We start from the raw sequence: 24,041 nt of genomic DNA on the forward strand, positions 1-24,041 counted from the left end.
GAATAATCCAAACTGCTGACAGCTGCCTACAGTTGGCTCTAAAGCTTTGAGGCTGAATGATTTATTTCAGCTGCATTAATCTTTCGTCTCACAAGATCAGTATGTTTGGGTACACCGCCTATTCTGTTTTGGTGCTAAAAGGCTCAGAACTTCGCTGCTGTCATTATATTTAAAATGCTTTTTTCAATATGTGTTGATAAAGTTTGGACTGTAAGTATAGCAGAGACATGAAAAGCAAACAAGATAAAGGAGTTTTTAGCTGTTGGCATATTTCTTTGCTAGCAACAGAAGTAAATGTATTATAACTTTGTGATACAACATCCATGATATGCTGTTTTCTAGATCAGTATGGTCCAGTCTTACCAGTGGAAAAGGCTGAGACTGGGTGTTATTTGGCCACCTCTTGCCAATTAATCATGGAGAAAATGTATAGCAACCTTATGAATAGTTTATAGAACAGAGTATAACTGAAAAAAAATTTCCCTACTTATTGTCTGGGAACCCGTCACTGCATTTTTTTTTTTTAAATCCACAAGCTGAGACTATTCATTCCTGTAGATTTATAGATGTGTGTTGCTCTCTTAACAATTTGGGTTGCAATGTTGTGTGGGGAAAAAAGTTCCATTACACACTCTTGATTATTTAAGAATCAAAAAGACTGTGACTCAAGTCACAAGAGACACTTGTATTAATCAAAACAAAGAGGTCCTGTAATTGAATTAGTAGAGGGTCAGTGCTGAGTCCAATTTGATAATTTTCCCTGATGCAGACAGACCCAAGGACATCAACAGGATGCATATGCTGCTTAGATAGGTCACGCTGATGTTGTAAAATGGCATGCAGATGCCTTTTGCATGCCTGAAGTGCAGTTCCACACAGGAAATCTTTATGAACCGGTGTTTCTAGATAAAATTAAGTAGGCAGATTTCCAGATGCACTTTTACTGGAGGCTTAGAAAGAGCAAGAGCATGTGCGTGCTGTTATTTTCCGTGATTTTTTTAAACTGCTTAACTCCATATGTTTATTGGACTTGAATGGTGGCAATTTCAAGTAATATTCATCATTGGAATGTTCCAGCATTCAGTACGCTATATAAGGATACAAACTGAACTCAGAGTGAATCTTCATACTGCATTTCATTTTTGTTGATGTTATACAAAACTGCAGTGTAGACTTTGGCGAAATATGTACAATGTCACTGCTCAAAAATTCCTAACCTTGTCATCTTTAAGCTTTAATTATCAGTTTGACTTATGTCTTGTCAATTGCAAAATGAAAATTGTGTCTATATGCAGAAATAGTCTTTAACGTGTTGGTTGCTTCCCCTGCCCCCCAATTTAAGATCAAATATAGTGTTTGTACAGTATTTAGGTCAAACTAGGTGCTGGAAATTCTGCCTTTAACCACTCTGTTTTGGTTTTTCTTTTACAGAAAATTGAAAGTCTCAAAGAAACAACCAGTGTAAGTTTGTTTAATTTTTATATCTATTATATATAGATTCTGAAATTCACCTTATTTTCTTGTGAAAGTTTTTAAAGGTTTTTACACAAAAGTGGGAATCCGTGTTAGGTGTAATAGTGTGATAGCAGAGGCAGCCTGGTTCTGGTGCTGTATTCAGATTTATGTCTGGCACCTTCGAATCATAAAATCATAGAATAGTTGAGGTTGGAAGGGACCTCTGAAGGTCTGTAGTCCAACCCCGTGCTCAGAGCACGATGAGCTAGAGCAGGTTGCCCAGAATGAACGCCAAGGATGGAGGCTCTACAACCTCTCTGGGCAACCTGTTCCAGTGTTAGATCATCCTTAGAGTAAAAAAGTGTTTTCTTATGTTTAAGGTGAGTTTCCTGTATTTTTATTTTTGGCCATTGCCTGTTGTCCTGTCACTGGGCACCGCTGAGAAGAGCATAGCTCAGTTTTCTTTACACCCTGCCATCCCGGTCAGATATTGATGCCCATTGATAAGGTCTCCCCTGAGCCTTTTCTTCTCCAGATGAAACAAGCCCAGCTCTCAGTCTCTCTTCACGTGACAGTTCACCTGTTTGCAGCATTCTGAAAGTTTGAAGCTGACCTTCATTTCACCCTGACAACCTGTGCTGTATGTGGCTTTTGGAAATTTCATTTTTCTACTGCTATGGTCTTATCTCTGGAAAAAAAAAAGGGGGGGGGAAGGGAAAGTAGGTATTCTACAGAAGTGAGTGTCCATTTAGTTCCCATCTAATATTTCAGATAATATTCTGTATAACTAATAAAAATACCTGTAAATACAAAGTATTATGAGATAGTAATACAAGGGGTTTTTTTTCCTGTTATTTTTGTTTTCGCAGAGCATGGTAGAATCAATAAAACACTGCATTGTGTTGCTACAGATTGCTAAAGTAAGTACACTGTATTTGGAATGTTAATTATACAGCATTAATCTGTGTGAAAACAACTTGAAATCTAAACGTACCTTATGTATGATCCAGGATAAATATATAGATATAAAAATTGGTACAAGTTGATTTATGCTACGAATTTAATGAAGTTTCTGAAGTGCTGAGTTCCACAGCAAACTGTCCTGTTGATGTTTGTGCTAACAATCGTGTTGATGACAAAGCTTTTCTTTTGAGATAAACTTTCTTTTGCAGTTTGCTATTAGACTAAATAAGAACTTCAACAAACATAAGGGCGACAATAGAATCTTAACAAAACTCTTCTTTCTGCTTCATTTAAGAATGTGACTAACATAAATAGAAAAAGGGAAAATTGTGATGTTAATAATCTGAGCTGGTTTGACAAGGTTGTTAATAGGTCTGAAGTTCATGATGATGTTGGAACTTTGTGAAGTAAGAATTGTATTTGTGAATGCAATATGGGTAATGCACTTATACTTTTCACGTAACTATATTGGTTTTGTGCCACATGAATCTGGAGCTAGAACAGTCTCTATTTAACTTACAGTGATACTATTTGAATCCTTCACTGTAGTGACAGCAAGATAACCCTTATCAGTTCTTAATAATTTGTTGTTATTTAGTACTGGGTATATTTAGAGGTTTTTTTAATACAGTGAAATCGGTAAACTACGTGTCATTCTTTGGGGATTTGGTGGAGTCAGTTATAGATAGATGGTAGTCTGCTAGTTTTCTTACCCAGCTATACGTGACTTGCTGGGTTAAGGTAGCTGTTGGAGAAACTGTGTGCAACAAATTACTTGCTCGTTTTTTGTTAATTACTATATAAATGTATTTAATAGTTGTTTTTTTCACAGAGGTTTAATTCCTCTGAAATTTTGCTCTTTTTCAAAAAGCTCTGCTATGTAATTAGCTAATCCGAAAGAGCAGAATTGCAATCTTTTCAGGTTTTTATCAAAGCTGGTAATAGGTGGCTGAGTTAGCTTTCTTGTTTCTATTGAATCTCAAATTCCATTTCTGCTATGCCTAAGTTTCTTGGGGGATAGACAAATAGGATTGTTTGTCTTGTGCTGCTGCTAAGCGTGTTTTGAAGTTGGTTAGGTGGTTTGCTGGTAAGGGTCAAAACTGAACTTGTAGTGGCAGTTGCAGTCTATTTTGATCAAGTTCAGTGCTTTACTGCTCCAATTACCATATAAGCGTAAAGGTAGGTGGAATTTGGGTCCCCCAAAGATGCTTTCTGTTGCACTAAATCAGACCTTGAAGTCCTCCTTTCAGTACCAGTAAATATTAATCAGTGTAAATAGATGTGTTTATCCATTGAGGAGTGGGGGTGTTTTGTTTATTTTTTCGCTAAACCATATGTAGAGCTGTCGTAGAGCTTTTGAAGATGAGGTGGTTTAAATGAGTGGGTTTTGCACAGATAATTGGAAGATGTTGGTCCACATATAGTAAAAAATACCCTCTATAAATCTTCCCGCTATTTTAATAACTTTTTTTCTACCTCATCTCTCCATCATCTTCCCCTCTCTTTCTCTTAGGCAACTCTACTTGTTGACTACATGGCACTTCTGTTCCCCCTTCCCCCTTCTATAAACTGGGTTTTGGTATCCTCATTTCTTACTGCTGTAGGAAATGAAGAATACAGGGTTTTTTTTGTCTGTTTTTACAGTCTGTAAGTTCCTTGTGTATGAATCATTATATATGTAAAAATGTATTGTGTCTGACTGATAGCTTTCTGTTCTCCAGTATCGAACCTTTTAAGATTCTGCAAGTTTTTTTTCCCAAAGCTGTAAGGCAAGTATGGCTGCTGACTTACACTGATGAAAATAAATCATATTAACACCGCCCCTGCCCCCCACTTTTACTTCTGCAGTGCCTTTCTCACTAGGAGACAGACTTCACAATTACATTCTGGTTGTTTGCGTACCTTGAAAATTGTTATCACCTCTCTCTAGACTCAGAACATAACATCTCTCTGTTTCAAACACGCAGCCATTTAGTATTCAGATGATTTTGGTACGTTGAGGCAAACCTGGTTTTTTGGTGGTTTGGGGTTGGGTTTTTTGTTTGTTTTTTTTTTAATTGTGTGTTAAGTTGAGCTGTTTCGTGGACTTTTAAAACAACCTGCCTTAGGACCTGGACAGTTAAATTTTCTTTAAACTTCTGGTAAATCAAGTGTGTAATCATGGTACTTGTATTTGAGATGACCCAAGGCGTTTTCAAAATAATGATATAAATACCAGCTAAATAGGAATATGTTACAATACATGTGTCGTTTATCAAAAAGCAATCAAAATAAACTAAATAGGATGAGTAGGTGGAGCATTTGGCTTGTGTTTTCCCCTGTGTGTGTGTCAGATGAAGCTGTCCGGCTTTGCCCATACTCTGTGTGTGTTGTAAAAATAGATGTAATGGTCTGTCAGTCATTTGGTAAACTACAGTCTAATAACAGAAATTATTATACATTTTGTGAAGTAGCTTTTATAATGTCAATATTTATTTTTGCACCTTTTCCTTCCCTTTTTCACTCCATCATTTCGGGTCAGCCTTGCCTGCCTAGTTTTGTGGCATTTTTTCCTTCCTTACCTCGTCAGCACACAGCATTCTGGTTGTGCTTCAGTACAAATGCAACATCTTTGTGTTTTATCTCTTAGGTCTTAGAGGTGGTAGCATAACATGGGAATTTTGTATGTTGGAAAAAAAAGATAATATATTTGGACTTCGGTGTTACTCGTTTTTATTTTGTTTGTAAGTTTGCAGCCCAATGGAACTCATCGCCCTTGGTGGTGTTTTTGTCATGGAAAGCCTTGCTCAAGAAATGCCAACTAGCAGACTTGACAGTTGAGCAGCCTATTGCCAACTATATAAGCTAAGGAAGAACATATAAAGTATCAAAATATAAGTGTATGCTGACTTCCTTAATACTATTTACAGCTTTTTTTTCATGTTCCTCTTAACAACTGGAAATCTGGGGAAATACTCTGCAGACAAGTCTTATGGCTTACACTGAAGAAAGTTATGGATTGATAGACTGGTAATACAAACTTTGCAGCAGAACTGAAGAGATTTGGCTTAGCGTTTAGTAAAATTTATACTGTAGCTGGTACAATGTTAAAACTATGCTAACTGTAGATTGGTGTTACCTTGTCTGTTGCTAGTGTAATTTCCCCTGATCACAGTTTCATTCCATGCATTGCCTGCTCTTTCACTTACGCTGCTAGGGAAAAAACTCCAAATCCTAGCCTGTAAATAATCTAAAAACGTTTTAAAATTATTGGATACCAAAATGCAAAAGTTAAAAACATATAACTTATAAGGCACCTCGGCCTTTCAAAAGCAAAAAGTGCTTTTGAAAACTTGACCCATATGTTAATCCCAGTTCTTCAGAAACTGAGAATTTGTGGTTTTTGGTTTTCAGGGACTCACTGGTGCTACAGACCCTGTTTTGGGGGAGTTGTAGTTATTTGGGGAGAACCTACGTTGTAAAGAGTAATTGTACTCTGCAGTGCAGAAAGGATATTTTTAAAATTGTTTGGACTTGTGTGGACAGATCCTCAGAAAACGCTAATCTTCAGAGGTGCAGTGATTATGTATGGAATTGTTTCTTCTAAGTTTATTTACTGTATCACCTGATGAGGAACATTTTATGGCTGAAAAAGTAAACGTTTCTGAGAGAAACTTGCTGTTGCAAGTTCTGCATAATGCAGAACTGATAAGCCTTACAAGATTGTTATGTTGATATTTTTAACATTTTTTCCTTAAGGACCAAAATAATGAGGAGAAGCACGCAGATGGACTTATAGTAAGTTTAAATCTAATCTTTATCTCCCCTTATTTCTGCAGAACATGTGAACAGAGACCTGAATTTCCACTCATTTTGCAACATACTTCTTCCTTTCTCTAATTTACTGCTTCAAGTGTCTTGTTAAAATTACTGTTGAGTCATTAGCTTCTGAGGTTGGCTAACACCCTTGCCTTTAGAGAATATAGTGATCAGTTTTATACTCTCTTAAATGGCAGTATTATGACTGAACACTTAGATAAAAATCTGCCATGTGAACAGATGAAAGGGAAATTGTTGGGGCGGAAATAGTTGTGTGTTCCATCTGAAGTATCTTTTTTGTATGAAATAGATCAGCTATCCGTGTGCTTCAAGTAGTTTGTCTTTTCTACAGCGCTGCTTATTTGACACAAAGTTGTATTATGTCTGTTTAAGCAGTGTTTCTTCTTTAATGTAACTTCTGCATTTTTAATGCAGCTTCTGTCATCTTTGCTTTCGGTCACATGTGACTTCTCTTTCTTCGTTCTCGTTTTGTCGCTTGAGTACATTTCAGATACTTTTAATAGGCGATTGGTTTCAGTAAAACATAACTCTCAAAATCATAGTGTGTTTTCATTACAGCTGACAATAATTCCCAACCTTCATTTGTCTTTCCGTTATGTACAGCTTTAGCAGTATGATTTTTCTGGTATGAACTTTGGAGTAAAGATGCACACACAGATTTTTGGTTTCCTGCTTATTGTGAAGAAGATAAACAATTACCCTGTGGGCAGTCTCATAATTCATGTCTCAGTGTAATGGAATAGGTTCTGTTGTGTGCCCTGGAAAAGAGAGCTCGTGCAGCTGGACGCTGCCACAGCCCTGTGGCAGAGGTGGTGTGTGCAGTAGATCTGCAGCTCAGAAATGTCATATAGATATTACAACTTAACTATAGTCTGAATTTGGTTAGCCGCTATTCTAATTGTCTGTGGGCTGGTTTATGCTGGGAAGAAAAAAAAAAAAAAAAAGCACTTCTGTAAGAATATATTAACTGCTGCATCAGTGATTGTGAAGAATGAAGTTTTGATGCTGTTGAGGTCAAAGTTAGCTTGGGCAAAAGGTCAGGAATTCACTTTAAACTTAGGCAGGAATATGATCGGTGTTAGATACTGTGGTTGCTTCTACATGGTTGTTTTTAAGTTGTTATTCAATTTAGAGAAGCAAAATTTCAGGTCTGCCTTCATCTGTTTCTAAACCACAAAGGCATACCCCCAAGAAACTCCAATTCACGTTGCAGTTTGGAGAATTGTTTAAGGATAAATTTGCAATCTTGCATACAAAGTCAAAGTTACTTTGTTTTTTTCCTTTAACACACCGGTGTTCTCTATCATATATATTTTTAGCGTCCCTAAAACCTGGGGGAGATAGAGATAGCAATAGCATCCTGTGTATCATAGGACCATCTTGATTTTTTTAAAGTTTCTTAACTCAGAATATACAATCATGATTTTAAACTGTGAAATATGTGGGACAGGGACCTGCCTGTGTTGCATGCACAATTGCACAAGCAGTTGAAGTAATGTGTAAGGGATGTTGATTTTACGCTGGAATACAGTGGAGTAACAGTATATGTACTGGATTATTTATTTGCATACTAGTTAGCAACACCAACAAAATCTAGAAAGCAATTTTTATGCCTTTTTTTTTTTTTACACTGGAGATTTTTTTAAAAGATAAACTGGGAATAATAGTTTTGTTTTCAATTAAATAAATCCTGTGCTATAAAAAATAATAAAAATCTTCACTGCCTCACTGATTCTTTTAATGCAGGATAAAGTTCAGAATTACAGTTAACCAGGAAAGGAGGCAGGAAAGAAGTCATCTTTTTGTAGGAAAATGGGAGGAGGAAGGTTAAAACAACCCTGTTTCCCTCAGTCTGCATGCAAATAGAAAATAATAGACTAAAAGGAGGGAAGAACAGTTGGAGACTCTCTTCTGGTTTAAATATTGATCTAAAAAGATGATAGGTATAAACATACTGAATAAATTCAAAGGTAAAACTCATCTACCTTTTTATTAAAGTAGAACTCAGTATTGTCTGACCTTTCTGTGCTTGATATTCTTCAACTAAAGCACAGTAGCAAGATTTCTTAGCAAATGAAGGCAAAGATTTTCACGGTTCTGACATAGATCAGTGGCTTAAAATTGCAAGATTTTTGGAAAAGGGTTGTACGTGCCTGTTATCCAATTAACAACCCAGAACAACATAGAAGTTCTGGTTGTTGTATGTAAACATGTATAACGTTTTTAGATGCTTATGGTGAATGCTTAGATGATAACGAAATTACAGGGCAGTGAAGCAAGGCAAAGTCATGCTAGTTTGGATTAAAAGACATTGCAATTTAGATTTCCAAGAGGCTTTTTGTATAGAAGCCAAGAACCTATACTGAAGTCAGTGACTTTTGTGAGTGTCGAGTTGAATTGGTGCTTCATTTTCAAAGTGCCCACATTCATAAGTAGATTGAAATGTCCTCTCCTGGAGACGCACTGAAAACTGTCAGCTTGCATTGGGAAGACTTTTGGCAACAAAGCCACTTCATGGCTGTAAGCATGCTGATGATTCTTGTTTTAATTGGTGTGTTGATTTACTATGATCTGGACAAATTAATCTTTGAAAAAAATGGTTTTAAAAATACAGATTAGCTATCCTGATTTTTCCCACGTAACTTGCGTCTAACTTTGCACTCTTTGCATGCAATATTTATTAATGGACACTGGAAGGAATACCAGAAGCTAGAACTTGAAATAAGAATTCTTTATAGGACAATTCAAATCTGTAGCAAATTCAGTTTAGTGTAAAATCTGTGTAAAGAATTAAGGTATTAGCACTTTGGAAGTATTTCTTATGTCCTCAGCTGTCAATTTGTGTTTTACTTTCTCTCTCAGGAATTTGCTATCTTGCATTTGAGCAATTTCTTGTGCTCACAATGTTCTTGCTATCTATCCTTTATTTATTTTTTTTTAATTGAGGAAAAAAAATGTGCTTTTCTTTCTTTTGTCTCAGAGCACTATAAACCCGGTTGACGCAGTGTATCAGCCCAGCCCGTTGGAGCAGTCGGTGATCAGCACGATGCCTTCCCAAGCAGTTTTACCTCCAGGTATGATGTCCAGAAAGAACCCCAGTAGAAATATTCATGAGCAGAGCAGGATGCGACTGCAGTCTAGGTGGAGGCACTGCATAATGGTGGATACCTTCCGTGTCACATATGCAATGCAGGTGCACACCGCAATTAGCGGTGCACACTCACCACAGTGATGCGAAGGAAGGGAAAAGAGCAGGAGACACTGAGCTTCCTCAGCTTCCATCAGGTAAACCTGCCTCTAGTTCTGTGGGGAAGCTGCTATATTTTACTTGCTCTAAGTTACTAGCTTACATTTCTAGCTTACATTTCTAATATACTTCCTTAAAATAAATGAAACTGTAATTTTCAGAAAAGGTAAACGCCTTCTAGCTAAATAACAGCAATTATTTAAAGTACCATCTTTGCTTAGTAATAAAAAAGCTCTAGATAACATTGACAGCAACGTGTTTTTCTGTCTGAGTGATTTTTATAGAAAAGGTTTTCATTTTTGAAGGTGAGGTGAATAAGGCAGAATCTCCTTCTCAACAGAAGTATAATTCTCATATTTAAATGTGAATTTTGGGTTTAACACATCAAAATATCTCCTAGAACCTGCTCAGTTGTGCAAGTCAGAGCAGCGACCCTCATCTTTGCCAGTGGGACCTGTAGTAGCATCGCTTGGAAATCAGACTCCAACACCAAATAGTACAGGTACAATTCTGTATAACTGTTTTATTGAAGTACAGAAACCAAACCTGAATATATACTGTCTGTAACCTAATGTAATTAGCTATTAAGATAACATTGTATTGGTCTACATCTTGGTTTTAATCAACACATATTTCCGTGTTGTTTTAAAATCCATTGTTCTGCTTTTTCTCTCCCTCCCCCTCCCCCCTCCATGTATACGTAATACATAGGAGTATTACCAGTTTGCTTTCTTTCTCCATCATTTCAATCTTGCAGAAATCGGCACAAGAACTTTGCAGTTAATACATCATGTGTGGCCTTTGGGTTTTTTAATTCATTGATTGTTTCCTCTCCCCCTTAAATAATAGCATTCATTGGCCTTTTTAAAACTGAGATAGATGCTTTGAAGCAAAAGTTGCTGCTATAACTATCTGTTTACAGTTCCTATAATATTTTTAAAGATTTTTTTTAAAAACCATAGCTACATACTTAACATATTTTTTATTATCTGTCTACGTTGACTGTTACTTCCTGATCATTTGTATTGGTTATATTGTCCAGCCATGCTAAAACTCTCTCTGTTCCCTCCCAAGTTTTTTTCTAAGCTTGCGTGTAAGTGATTTTGTTGTTACCTTATTACTAGACCTCTTTCCCAGCACAGAGATATGCGTGTTAAACAGTATTTGCCACAATCTGAAAAATGAAGGATACCACTGCTGGCTTTTTCTCCTGCCAGAAAGTTCCTTTCTTTTCAGTCTTACTCTATGCATCTCATCTTCTAGTTAGTTTCTGATGATTGTTGTTTGTGTAAATACCTTAGCTTGCTTAATAACCTCTGTTGTGACTTAGGCTCCCACAGAAGGTCTGTGTCAGTGTTGACCTGGTTTGTCTTTGTTGCTATGACTCTTTTTCAAAAATGGTGAGTTAGTGGTGAGACAGGATTCATGTAATCCAATTGAGAAACTGTATTCATTAGATTTGCTTACAAATATATTTGTAGCTAAATTGGAAAAAGATGTTTTATGTAAGTAGAATACAAGTTGAGTGGAAACTGGCTGGACAGCCAGGCCCAAGGCTCGCAATCAGCTGTGTGAGGTCCAAATGGCAACGAAGTGACTGTTGGTGTTTCTCAGGGGTTGATGCTGGGTCCAGGACTGCTGCGCATCTCGGGGGACCTAGACACGGACCTTGCCGAATTGAGGAGAACAGTGGGAGGACAGGGCTGCTGTTCAGAGAGGCTGTGACTGGCTGGGGAAATGGAGTGACAGAAACCTCATGAAGTTTGATGAAGGCAAATGCAAAGTCCTTCACCCACCTAGGATGGGCAGAGCCCTCGGCCTGCCCTGTTGCATGGGGTTAACTGCAGTTTGGCAGAAGAGGAGCCAGGGGTCTTGGTGAGCCACAAGTAGGACATGAGTCAGCAGCATGCCCTTGTGGTGATGAAGGCTTTGCTGCATACCCAGCTGGATTTGTGAGAGTGTAAAGAGCAGATTAAGAGAAGTGATTGTTCCTCTGTACTTGGGATCTGTGAGGCTTACGTACTGTGTATAGTTTTGGGTTCCACAGTAGAAAGACATGGACCACCAAGGTTAGGAAGCTGAGGCCCGTGATGTACTTAGAGGCTGACAGAACTGGGTTTGTTCAGCCTTAGGAAGATTAAGCTAAAGAGGGATGTTAGTGCTGTCTTCTGCCAGCTGTTGGGGGGATATAAAAAAGATACAACAGGGCTCCTCTTGGAGATTCACAGCAAAAGGATGAGGCAATTGGCACAAGTTGTAAGAAGGGAAATTCCAAGTAGATACTAGAAAATGTTTTGTTTTTCTAATGAGGGTGATCAAACTTTGAAAGAGGTTCCCCAGAGAGATTATGGAATTTTCATCTTGGGAGTTATTTAAAACCTGCCTAGATGTGATCTTGAACAAACTGTTATAACTTTGAAGTTGTCTGGGCATGGAGCGGGGAGTTGGACCAGATGACTTCCAGAGGTCACTTCCAACATAAGTCATACTGTGAATCTGTACAAGTTTTCAACATTGTTGTTTTGCCTTTAACTGACAACTTTGGGGAAAACATGTCTTATACTTTACTGGTTTTCTGTGTTCTTGATTTTCCTTTCTTTTGACCTTTCTTTTGTTATCTGTTAAATGAAACTGAATACTAATCTGACTAATTATCATTTCTAATTTTGTAAGATATCACACCTTCTGAGTTCATGTGGGTCTTTATTGATTTGAACAGCCTTACTTAGAGGTTAGAACTGGTGGATTTTAAACTCATTTTTTTGTTTTTACTAACTGTGTAAATTTGAATACTCCATAGGAAGCGGGCAATCAGCACCTAGCAGCAGCCTCACCTCTCCAAGCCATGTCAACCTGTCTCCAAACACAGTCCCAGATTTTTCTTACTCAAGCAGTGAGGATGAATTCTATGATGCTGATGAATTCTATCAGAGCAGTTCTTCCCCAAAGCGATGTATGGAGTAAGTAGCTGAAAGTATACAGCGCGTGCTGAATACGATTTTTATCTGCAAGGGCATGGCTTGTCTGCTTGTAGAATTTAGTTAAGCCAAATAAGTGAATAAGCCACATTGGCTTTAAAAAACCCAAACAAACAGAAAAGGAAGGGGGAGGCAAAAAAGCCACTCCGAGTAACAATAAGGTTCCCCCTTCCCCCAGCACAGTCGTCTGTCAGGGATGCAGTTTCCTTCTCTGCTCCTTCCCATTCCATCAGGAACATACGTTGACAAAACTCTTAACATCAGCTGAATTTGGGTAGCCACCAGCTCTGAGATTTAATCTGAGGCTGTGGTGTATTTTGTAAGCATTTATTGCAGCTTTTGGTAAATAGCCAATTCCTTCTTACATTTACTAAAAAATTTGTTTTGAAGCTGACTGCCTTTCCCCAAAATCTCTATTTACTCTTCTTTTTTATGAATTGGAAAATTAATTTTTAGAGATGCTACACATTTCAAAGCAGAATTAGTCAGCCGTTTTATGCCTTCAGGTGTTACTATCTTAGACTGCAGGCTTTCCCATTCGTTCAGCTACAGTCCATGTTAAATTTTCTGTGAATGCAGTAAACTCCTTAGGGAATTGATGTCTGTGTATACCAAATTATAATAATTTGGTCTGAATTAGTTCGTTGTGAGAATTTATGACTCTTCTGCAGTTCTTCAGGGTCTGCTGCAGTCCTGACTCGGAGCAGCACAGGAAGTAGTCTGAAACGTCCAGATACCACAGAGTCCCTCAATTCTTCCCTGTCTAATGGGACTAATGATGCTGGTGAGTGGACTGTGAGAACTTTCAGTAAGGAGCTCTTGATTTTCAATCTGTGTATAAACTATGTCAATATATGTATGATCATATATATATATATGAGACATTTTATATATATATATATGATAAGGTACCTATAAAAAAACGTTTATTTAGTATTTCTTTACTAATGGAAGATTGTTGAACTGTAGGATTTAAGAGCCTTAGTTTTATAAATAAGGCCTTTTTGACAGCTAATATATATGCTAATTAAATACAGTCTTATCTTTGAAGGTTTAGAGAAAAACAAAAGCAATTTGGTCTTTCTAGATCTCTTCGATCCTCCTGATGATCGAGATGATGATGGGGAAGGAGAATCAGTGGAAGAACATAAGAGTGTTATTATGCATCTATTGTCACAAGTTCGATTAGGAATGGATCTAACGAAGGTAAACTTGCTGACTGTTCGTGGGGAAGGGAGAGGCAGTAAACCCTGAATTCTGTGTAAATCAATTCAATGTTAAAGTAATAATTTAACTGTATTTCTGTTGTTATAGGAGCTAGTTAAGCTGTAATCTCTCTAGCATGGTATTTTTTTAATTGGAGTTGTTATTGGGAGGGGGAAAATTAATGCAGAATAAATATATCCAACTGCTAAAATTTGTTCGGGAAAATAGCTTGCTATGGGAAGTAGCTGTTTGTTGTCTTTGAACCTGATCCTTGGAGTACCTGTAAAGCTGGGATAAGAGGAATGCTGTACACTGCAGTAACGTTTCTCCTGTCCTTTAGCTTCCTAAAACAAAGATGTACAAGATCCGAGTGTTTGGTGGCATTCAATAAGACATGAATAAAATAAAAGGGGGAAATAAACATATAGTGAAATGCTTTGCTTAATTGGGATCTTGAGTAAGTTGCTTGTGTATTTTAAAATGCTATATGTAGGCCTGGCAAGTAGAGAGTTGGATTTTTCATGAATGTCACTCAAGTTGGTACGTTAAGGTTAAACAGACAGCATTCTGAAGGTGTTGATCTTTCTAGGCAGCTTGGTTAAACTTAAAGAAGTCATTCCAGATTGAAAAAGAGTAGGAGAGATCAATCCTAACATTAGTTTCCTTAAGTAGATGACTTTTAACTGTCCAGTCTGTAACTCACAATAGACAATAAAAAGATAGACTTAAAACTTCTCTCGAGAAACAGCCAGCAGCTCACAAGCAAACTTTGGAAGGTTTCTGGCAGTTCTGGATAGGAATTGATCCAAAATGTGTCTGTTTGGGGAACTCCTATGATAGTTGAAAATGTCTGATCTCAAGTTAAGCTGCCAAGAAGCATGATGAGCAGCATGAGCAACTTGTCTGCTTCACTTTAAAGTAAACAACAGCAATCAACGCTGCTTTCAACAGTGGTCTGTACCACACTGAAGCGGGCAGCAGATCCACAAGAACGGAACCTGCAAATGCTCTTGGGGAAGAAAAGTAGTAGGGAAGAGAATAACATTCATCTTGATAAAGAGGCGCGTAAGAGGATGTGACTAAATGGAATGAGTTTTTGACTATAACTGAAAATTGACAGTGCATGTATAGATGAAAATAAATAATCAGTGTTAACTGTAATCAAGAACACATTTTGATGAGCTGAGCCATGTAGTTGGATATGCTCTAAGAGGGACTCGATTATATGTAAGACAAGAGACAGTTCCGCTTAAATCTTTGGTTTTATAGAAGATGCCAACTGACCTGCATATGTCAGAACTCATTGGTAAGTTTGAGAACACGGTCAGCTTACAGGCATACGAAGCCTTGGGTGCTTTGTATGCTATTTACAGTTAGTACGTAGGATGCTTTTGTGCAGGATGTTAAAGTACCTTGATCTGTAAGAGTTGTTTTTCTTCACCTAGGTGGTTCTTCCAACTTTTATCCTGGAAAGAAGATCACTGTTGGAAATGTATGCTGACTTTTTTGCACATCCGGACTTATTTGTCAGGTATTTGATTTTTAAAGTAGAGCATTAATTGGTTCTGATATTCATAAAATCACAGAATTGGTTTGGGCAGGGACCTTAAAGATCATCTAGTTCCAACCCCCTGCCCTGGGCAGGGACACCTCCCACCAGACCAGGCTGCTCAAAGCCCCATCCAGCCTGGCCTTGAACCCCTCCAGGGATGGGGCATCCACAGCTTCTCTGGGCAACCTGTTCCAGTGCCTCACCACCCTCACAGCAAAGAATTTCTTCCTAATATCTAATATATTGTTATTGTTTGTGGCCCGGCGCGCTGCCCAAAGTAAACTTGTAGTTTTGAAAAATATTGCTTGGGTTTTAACCTAAACTTGAAAAATAGTCAAAGTAGTCAAACTTGTAGCTGTAAAACAACCAAACATCCAAAAAGCTCTCCTGTATTTGAGGTACCTGCTTGTATTTAATTTTGCCTGTCCTTCTTTTCTCTCTTTTGGCCCATGTAGCATTAGTGACCAGAAGGATCCGAAGGAACGAATGGTTCAAGTGGTTAAATGGTACCTCTCAGCTTTTCATGCAGGAAGAAAAGGGTCGGTTGCTAAAAAGCCTTACAATCCTATTTTGGGCGAGATCTTTCGATGTCATTGGGTATTACCAGGCACTGAAGCTGAAGATGATATGGTTAGTTTCTTGTGGTGTGTGTTTTGGTTTCTGGAACGCATGCGAGTAGTTCCCTAAACAGCCAGCAGCTCACAAGCAAACTTTGGAAGGTTTCTGTCCTTCCAGTCGTGGTATTAATTTGCTGACTGAAATGGCTTATGCTATGTTTAAGTAGCAAAACTGACAAACTGTCGCAATTTCTTAACTAATTTCCTCCTGTTCTTTGGACAGAGGTTTAAAATATCTTGTATAACAAAATTTGAGCAGTTTTTTAAGAACTATTTCACATGTTGAAAAGTGTTCTGTTTTTTCCCCTGAACTGTTTTATAGCACTGAGTATGAATTCCCTTTTTTTTCTCCCAAAGTTCTGATTTCTACCAGTTCTCTAAACCCTTGTGTTTTTAACAGTGAGATTTCTTTCCCTCACTTACAACCTGGAAAACAGTGCAGTTTCTCCAGAATATTTAATTCTCCTTTTAAACAAATCTTTTTGTAGACATCTCACGTTTGGATTCTGAGCTTGGATGAGATTTCAGTTGTACGTCTGTGTCTGGCCACTGCTGTGCCTTTTGTACTTTATTGGGGTACGTCTGGTCAAGCGAAGGGCACAGTAACGGTAGTGCCACTCGTGATCTGAGCTCATCCACCAGCATATGAGCTTTTTCTCTTATTGGCCCAAGTTTCAGTGAGGCTCAAGGATTAATCGGACTTATTCACGTGAACCGTAGTTAACAAGGTGCCCCGCTGATTCTAGAGGAAAAGCTCCAGCGCTGGCAGCGCAGCCTGGTGTGGGGCTTTTGTGGTTGTGGTTTTTTAACACGTCGTTTGGGCTTCTCAACCTGGGAAGCTGCAAACGATGATGTGGGAAGTGCTGTTGTGAGATAATTCATATAGTCTCAGTACAGTATATCTAAACATGGCATTGTTTGTTTTAGATAGAAAACATATGCTTTTCCCCACTTAATTTGCACCCCCGCAATTAGTGCTCGTTTGCTCAAATTTTTCTCCTGTTTTTTTGGAGTCCTGTTTGCTGGCATAAAAACAATATTGTGTTTGTGCTTCCGTTGTTTCTAATGATGAATTACGCTTTTCATGATTTGCCACAGGAAATGAATGTTGGTTTATGGCTTTGTGATACATCTAATATCATCATTAATACGCACATCGGACTTTCTCAGAAGCAAAAAAGAAAACGATTTCTGCCACTCATTTCTTATTAGTTAATAAGAAATTAAGTGAATTTAAATACTACTTTGTAATTGGTTTTATACTTGACTTTTTCAGTTTAACTGTTGTATTTGGGGGCATCTCCCCAAATACATTTATACGTAAGAGAGTAGAAGCTGCATGTTCTGTAGAAAGCATCATAGTTTCAGGAGTGAGGAGTTACCCCCAGCAGATTAGCAAACTCACAAGTAAGTTAAAATCACTGCAGTACGTTTTTAGAATCCTTCTTTAAACATGGAAGCAACTTCTCTTGGAAGCATCCAGTCGCTTTGTGCTGTTTTATGAACACTGTCGGTGATGAAAACCCTCTCTCTTGCCACGCAGGAGCCAGTTTCAGAAGGACCAGTTCCGTGGGTCAGTAAAAGCAGCGTAACGTTTGTGGCAGAGCAGGTCTCTCATCACCCTCCGAGTAAGTTGTCGGTAACTCTGCTAATAGAAATGGTATCTGGATAGGAGCGACAGTAAAGTCAGCTCTTGGTTTAAATCTTGGATTTATGCTTTCTCTCCGAATTTAAAAGCCGAAAGTTTTCTCTGTAGACTGTTTTTGTGCGAAACGAATTGCAAACTTTGTTGCCACATAAGCATGAGGCACTTGGAGATATTTCCTGATGAATTAATTTGGAAACGATAGTAATGTCTCACGCTGCTATTTTTAATACCTTTTTCTTCAGTTTCAGCATTTTACGCAGAGTGTTTTAGCAAGAGGATACAGTTCAATGCTCACATATGGACCAAGTCAAAATTCTTAGGAATGTCTATTGGAGTTCATAACATCGGGCAAGGTATGTGTGTGTAAGTTTAACAATAGAAGAGAAATTTATATTCTGCAACTAGAATTTTTACAGGAATTATTTAAAGTCATCCTATTAAACATAAGGAATGTTTGATTTTTATGTAATTTCACCCTATGTATCTAGGAATCAGTGATTCCTTCTGCACGCTTCATGTGCTGAAATCATTTGGGGCACGGTTTTTTCATGTGAACAAAACTCTCCCTGCCATCTCTACAAGCTGGGCACTCTCAGCCTCTAAATATTAGTGAATTATTCCAGGAGATCATTATGAAAGTTTTGTTGATGTTTTGCTGCAGGTTTTTAAAATCTATTTTTATTTTTCTTTGATAGGGTGCGTCACATGCCTAGATTATGATGAACACTATATCTTGACCTTTCCTAATGGTTATGGAAGGCAAGTAAATGCTTTATTTGGTATTTTCGCTTTGAATGCCTTGTGATATTTCATTTTTAATATTTATCAGTTAAAAGGTTATAAATATATACATATATTTATAATTGCAGGTCTATTCTCACTGTGCCATGGATAGAACTTGGTGGAGAATGCAGTATTAATTGCTCAAAGACAGGTTATAACGCTTCCATCGTCTTCCACACAAAACCGTTTTATGGAGGAAAGAAGCACAGAATTACAGCTGAAATTTTGTAAGCAGGTTTTTTCACTTTTTCTCCACTTAAATGCTGATAGTGTTTTTTCAAGACAGTCAGGAGTGTAAAATACTGGAACAGCTACACCCAGTAACTTAGCTCATCGTTACCCGTCATGGGATGCCATTTTTGCGAGAGGAACCCTGCAGAGGGCTGCATCCTGCCTTGCCCTGCTCGAAAACAGTCTCAGCTGTTGACCAAAAGGAATTTAAATTTTCGCTCCTCCGTTATCCAAAATTTCTTCATCACTGTCTCTCCTAAAAAAAAAAAAAAAAAAAAAAAACAAAACAAAAACCTGAAGCAAGCCTTGTAATACTGCTGTTCGTAGCCTGTCATTAAAGCTTTGCTGCAGATTTTCACATATTCATTTATACCTGGGGTTTGTTGGATTTTGGTTAGACCCTGCGCACGTGCCCGGAGCAGGGAATGCAGTGGAGATCCTCACCTTCTGTGAGATCTGCTGTAATGTCACTAAGTGAAGCTGACAAATTGAGCTCCATAACTTGGCTTTAAATCACGTCTTGACACACATTGGTAGACATCAACTAGTGTTTGTGTTTCCCAGTAGTCTGGGGAAGAAGCTTTGAGTTTGCGAATCCTTTTTACTCTTAAACTTATCCCTCTAAATCTGTTTTGAAAGCCTCTAACTAGTTTCCTAAACTCTAACTGGAGATACAGCCCTGTGGCAAGGCCTGTCTTATCCTGGACCGGCGCTTCCTCTGAAGGTTTATCCAATTGAACTAATTAATGCAAAACTTCTCACTTGTAAACAGAACCCTCATCTTTTCCGTGTTGGTGATGGACATTTTAAGGGCTGATATAAAGCGGGCTGTACAGCAACTAGGATGAAGTTTTGATCCTTTAGGGTCTTTCAGTTACTGTAATACAACTGAGAAATGACTGTTTCTTTCTATTTAGTTCCCCCAATGACAAGAAACCCTTCTGCTCAATTGAAGGAGAATGGAATGGTGTCATGTACGCAAAATACACAACAGGGGTAAAGCTGCTTTTTTTTCTTTTTTTTTTTTTTTTTTCTTCCCCTTTTCATCAGAAACAGAAGGTTGTGCTTTAGAAGTTCTTTGGGTTTTTTTCGATTTTGTTTGGTTGGTGGGGGTTTTTTTTGTTGTTTTTTTTTTTTTTTTTAAAAACAAACATGACTAGTGGGGAACTCCCATGAAGCTGCACAAAAAGATCATAAGAATGCTGAATTCGGGATAAAAGTCCTGAATTTACTTTGTTAATTTATTCTTAAGGTAATCTGATTTTTATAGCAAGAACAGAATCTAAAGAATGATGTTTTTTCATGTATTTCCTGACAATCAGTGTACTGGAGTGTGAGGCTATATGAATTTTAAGTCTAGATAAAGAACTGATTTTTTTTTTTTTTTTTTTTTTTTTTTAAAAATCTCACTCCCTAGGAGAATGCTGTCTTTATAGATACCAAGAAAATGCCTACAATTAAGAAGAAGGTAAGGAAATTGGAGGACCAAGACGACTTTGAGTCTCGCTGGTAAGAACTTTAAATGGGCAAATTAAGCCTTTTTTTTTAGTTAGACCAAAGCTTGCAGCACAGAGTCTGACTAATGGGACATTTAATCCATTTATTGCATGGACAAACTGTGCTCCTCGTTAGCCTTTGCTGCAGGTACGAGGTATAAGCAGGTTCGGGTTTTAATTGGGAAGAGGACACTAATTCTTCTGTCACATCCTCACTGGAACCCAACGGTCCAGGGAGCTTCACTTACAGCCTCCTCGTTCCTGGCAATAGACAGTGCAGTTGTGGTTAAATATATATATATATATATATTGGGGTTTTTCTGCCCTTACCTTGATTCAAACCAAGACTGATGACTAATAGCCAGTAACATATTTCTACAGCCTTGTAGCACTTTGCTTCTATAAAGCAGTCTCCATTCACATTTCCTTTTTAAGCTTATGGAAAGATGTAACCTACAACTTAAAAATCAGAGACATCGATGCAGCCACAGCTGCAAAGCACGCGCTTGAAGAAAGACAAAGAGCTGAAGCCAGAGCCAGAAAGGAGAACGAGACCTCATGGGAGACACGGGTGAGCTTTATTCGAACAGCGTAAATACCCTCTGACCTGTAGCATTTGTTGCTTTCCCGTTGAGTCATAAAAAGCTTATACCTGATTATTGCCTTTTTTTTCTAGTTATTCCATGAAGATGGAGAATGCTGGGTTTACGATGACCCGCTATTGAAACGACTTGCTGCCAGTAAACACTAGGTGGGTTACAAAACCAGAAAACATTCAAGCCTTGGCTTAGCAAAGTTTACATCTGATACCAAGATAGTCATCAGTTATCACGTACGTACCCTTTGGAGAGCCTGACCCCTCCAACTGCAGTGGTTCCTATCTCAGGGATACTGGACTTACTGATGCAGATTAAGCAATTAAATGAAACCAGAAACGTCTTGGCTGTGCAGTAACGTATAGCGGACTCCGCTCTACTGGTAGTGTATTCGGGCTTCAAAGGCAGGCTCTTGAGCCCCGTTACTGATGCTTCTAAAGCATGGAGAATCGGGGCCGTGAAGCATTTACACTTTGGATAACCACTGTGAAGGCCAGGGCATTGGTATCAGTTGGGTAATATTCCTGGGTCCTCCATATTTAAAAAAACAAGAAAGGAAATGCAAGACGTCATTTAAATTTAGCTAATGTTTGCAATGTGTAAATATGAGGATTCCTTTGACGGGACAATTTGTTAGGAAATGCTACGTAAATGTTCTCTTCCACCTGTATGATAATCAAATCTTTTGGCATTTCAGTGTCTTGCCCAAAATAACTTTGTTATTTTGAGATTACAATGTAACCATAGATAATTCTACTCAGTGCATCTTAAAGCTTCATAAAATAGATTTTTCAAACTTCTCTTATGGACTTTTTATTTACTTCATAATAAACCTTTGGAGCAAGACTCTTTTTTTTTCAGCTGAGTGATGGATCAATTGTTTTATGTGAAATGTATTATTTTTTTTCCCACTGGAATCCTTGCAGCGAAACCTACTCCTTAAAGTAATTAACGAATGAGCAAAAGGAGCAGAATTTGCAGCATTTGCAGGAGAATTTTTCTGGAATCTACATCCAGCTTTGCTTCAGTAGAGAAGCTCAGCAGCACGTTAGGCATCTCTGCATTTCTGCGCTTTTGCTTGAAGTTAAATAATAGTCAAGGAAGTAGCTATAGGGAGCAATCAACCTTTTTCTTTCCACAGTTAAATCTAGCTTTTATTGATTTCATCGCTATTGTTTCTATGTTGTGCATACAGAAAAACTAAAAAGAGCAGCGTGAGATTGAAGCCTTAGGCTTTTTTTCCCCTCCCACCCACTCCGTAACTCCAGGAGAGCGGAGGAGTACCTCCTTGGAGAGGTGCAACTCTACAGCCCTGCAGGAACGATGCGCGAGGCTGAAGAGAGGTGCAGGCCCCCCCTCCACGGTCAGACAGCCGGAAAGGAGAACGCGGCATCTTTCTGGTGGTGGAGGGACTCTCCCTCTGCACCAGCTAGAAGTCAGAGCTGTGCCTGTTCTTAATGAACTTGGGAGATTAATGAAAAAGTCTGGCTGGAAACTTACTTGAGAAAAGCTTCCTCAGTATCTGAATGGACATCTTCATCCCAGCTAACACTACGGCCCAGTTTGAATAAAAATAGGTTTGTAACGTTTGTGTTGCAGAAAGCACCTGTATTACGCATCACTGCAGGGCAAGATGTCATTTTTATTTTAATATTTTATGGTAAGGGAGAACATTCAGAGTTGATGTGTAAGCTTTGATGTCCTTGATGGAAGTAGCATCTGTCATCAAAGAAGATGGGGGCAAGAAAATAAGATGAGGTATTTCACCAGATGAAGAATTCTGTACTGCTGAGACAGCTGTGACCTCTGAGTCCCCTTCATGTTTTCCATATCCAACCACCTGGAAAAAAGTTACCAAAAAAGAAATTTGGCTCTAAGCTTCTATAATTTGGATGTCATTCAATGTTCATCTGTCCTGACAATTAAATACAGATGCTTCAGTGCAATTCAAATGACAGCAGTAATTAGAAATGTAGAAAACGGGACCAGTAATGTGGATAACCACCACATGAAAAGCTGGATTACAGAGCTCTTCTGCCCCGGCCTTACGGGGCTCTCCGAGGTTATCAAAGTTTGGCATTTTTGGAAGTTGTGAACATGGAGCTGGCAAACACTCACGTGTACGCTGAGCACCTTCTTCTTGTTGCTTCTGTGAGCTTGGAACCAGGTGACCAGGTCAGATTTTGTAACAGACTTCAGAGCTTCAATCTGCAACCCACAGGAAAGAGGTTTAAGTAGCAAGTGGTGATTCCAGTCATTTTAAACATAAAAATTGTTTCCCTATGTCCCACTAGATAAAAGAACCTTTTTAAAATAGCATGTAGTTTTAGAATCTGTGTCACTAGTAGCGTAAATCCTCCTATTTATGCTTTGCATTTAAAACTGCTGCAAGAAGCGAGGTGTGAGTGTTCCACGTGGCATCGCTTAACAACACCGCGGGGCCACCAACCTCCCGGGCAAGTCTGTCAAAGAGATACTGCTGCGTCACCACTTCATTCCAGTTCCTGTCGACTTCTTCTCCAAGATGGGAGTCTTCACATTCTTTAAGTTTTATCAAAGCTGTAACCTACGTTTGGAAAAGACAAAACAATTACTTTCAAAGGGTTTAAACGACCTTAATTTACTATCATATTCACTGGAGTTGAAAGAAAACCCAAGTTACATTAACAAAGTAGTTCATCACTTTCAAACATAACCGTAACTGGCCAGAGAGCAAATGTTTAGAGAGTAACTGCACAACAGAGTAAGAGGCAGGATTTAAAAGTGAGTCCTTTGTCCAGAAACCCTCAGAAATATGCCCAACGGTGTAACTAAATCCTCCAGTTTAGGTGTCATTTAGCAGTTCAAGGAAGAGTTTTTCGAGAGGAAGTTTTACCTGGGTGCTAAAAGCATCTTCAGTTAAATGCTTGATTTTCTCTTCAAAGCAAGAAAGAAACTCCTCTATTTTCTTGTCAACCAATTCAGAACTAAAAGAGAATTAAACAATTAAATCAGGCAGGAAAAAGAAAAAAAAAAAACAATACTGTGGGGTAAAGTAGCAGAACGTGGGAATGTTTGGGACAGGCTCGCTTCCCTCCTCCCCTGAAAAGCTCACACTTCTGTGAACACCATCTTTTTTCTGTCTTCCTTGGGGTCAGGGAAGAAACCCAGCGCTCTGATTTTTAGCTCTGTTGAGTCTTGTTCAAACACAGGGACTTCAGATAAGCAGCGTCGCTGCTGTGACACTGTCGGGGATCCGCGCTGTGCTGTCCCCTACAGCAGCACGTGCTGCATGGGGAGCCCCGCCAGCAGCCCTCGGCCCTGCGCACAAACAGGGCTCGTCCACGGCATGCAGACAAAAAAAGAAAGAAAAATAACGGGATGCGACGGCTTGTGAGGTTTCTGAAACATGAACACCTTCACAGACGGCACAGCCCTCAGCGGTGGAAGCGCCAACCAAACATAAGAATT

General features: G+C 38.6%; 2 protein-coding genes across 5 annotated transcripts in view; one reads left to right on the forward strand and one right to left on the reverse strand.

The window, feature by feature from the left end:
• The window catches only part of OSBPL9 (oxysterol binding protein like 9), a 65,846-nt gene extending 44,409 nt beyond the window's left edge, over positions 1–21,437 (forward strand). For 3 of the 4 annotated variants that reach the window (XM_054211643.1, XM_054211645.1, XM_054211646.1), the window contains 18 exons: positions 1,432–1,461; positions 2,325–2,375; positions 6,157–6,195; positions 9,218–9,311; positions 9,885–9,986; positions 12,285–12,444; positions 13,134–13,246; positions 13,550–13,668; positions 15,114–15,199; positions 15,676–15,850; positions 17,381–17,465; positions 17,728–17,838; positions 18,181–18,244; positions 18,355–18,495; positions 19,417–19,495; positions 19,917–20,008; positions 20,431–20,566; positions 20,672–21,437. In XM_054211643.1, coding sequence (XP_054067618.1) covers positions 1,432–1,461; positions 2,325–2,375; positions 6,157–6,195; positions 9,218–9,311; positions 9,885–9,986; positions 12,285–12,444; positions 13,134–13,246; positions 13,550–13,668; positions 15,114–15,199; positions 15,676–15,850; positions 17,381–17,465; positions 17,728–17,838; positions 18,181–18,244; positions 18,355–18,495; positions 19,417–19,495; positions 19,917–20,008; positions 20,431–20,566; positions 20,672–20,746 — 1,752 coding nt within the window. In that variant the 3' untranslated portion in view covers positions 20,747–21,437. The remainder of the gene's footprint in view (positions 1–1,431; positions 1,462–2,324; positions 2,376–6,156; positions 6,196–9,217; positions 9,312–9,884; positions 9,987–12,284; positions 12,445–13,133; positions 13,247–13,549; positions 13,669–15,113; positions 15,200–15,675; positions 15,851–17,380; positions 17,466–17,727; positions 17,839–18,180; positions 18,245–18,354; positions 18,496–19,416; positions 19,496–19,916; positions 20,009–20,430; positions 20,567–20,671) is intronic. The other variant, XM_054211644.1, reaches the window with a different exon arrangement.
• A 776-nt stretch (positions 21,438–22,213) lies between these two features.
• Positions 22,214–24,041, reverse strand: part of NRDC (nardilysin convertase) — a 29,990-nt gene continuing 28,162 nt past the window's right edge. Inside the window, exons 28-31 of the mRNA XM_054211630.1 lie at positions 23,467–23,557; positions 23,041–23,157; positions 22,710–22,799; positions 22,214–22,431 (exon numbers count right to left, since the gene is read on the reverse strand). Of these exons, the coding sequence (XP_054067605.1) occupies positions 22,234–22,431; positions 22,710–22,799; positions 23,041–23,157; positions 23,467–23,557 (496 nt within the window). The 3' untranslated portion in view covers positions 22,214–22,233. The remainder of the gene's footprint in view (positions 22,432–22,709; positions 22,800–23,040; positions 23,158–23,466; positions 23,558–24,041) is intronic.

Source organism: Rissa tridactyla, chromosome 8, assembly GCF_028500815.1.
Source record: "Rissa tridactyla isolate bRisTri1 chromosome 8, bRisTri1.patW.cur.20221130, whole genome shotgun sequence".
Lineage (NCBI taxonomy): Eukaryota > Metazoa > Chordata > Aves > Charadriiformes > Laridae > Rissa > Rissa tridactyla.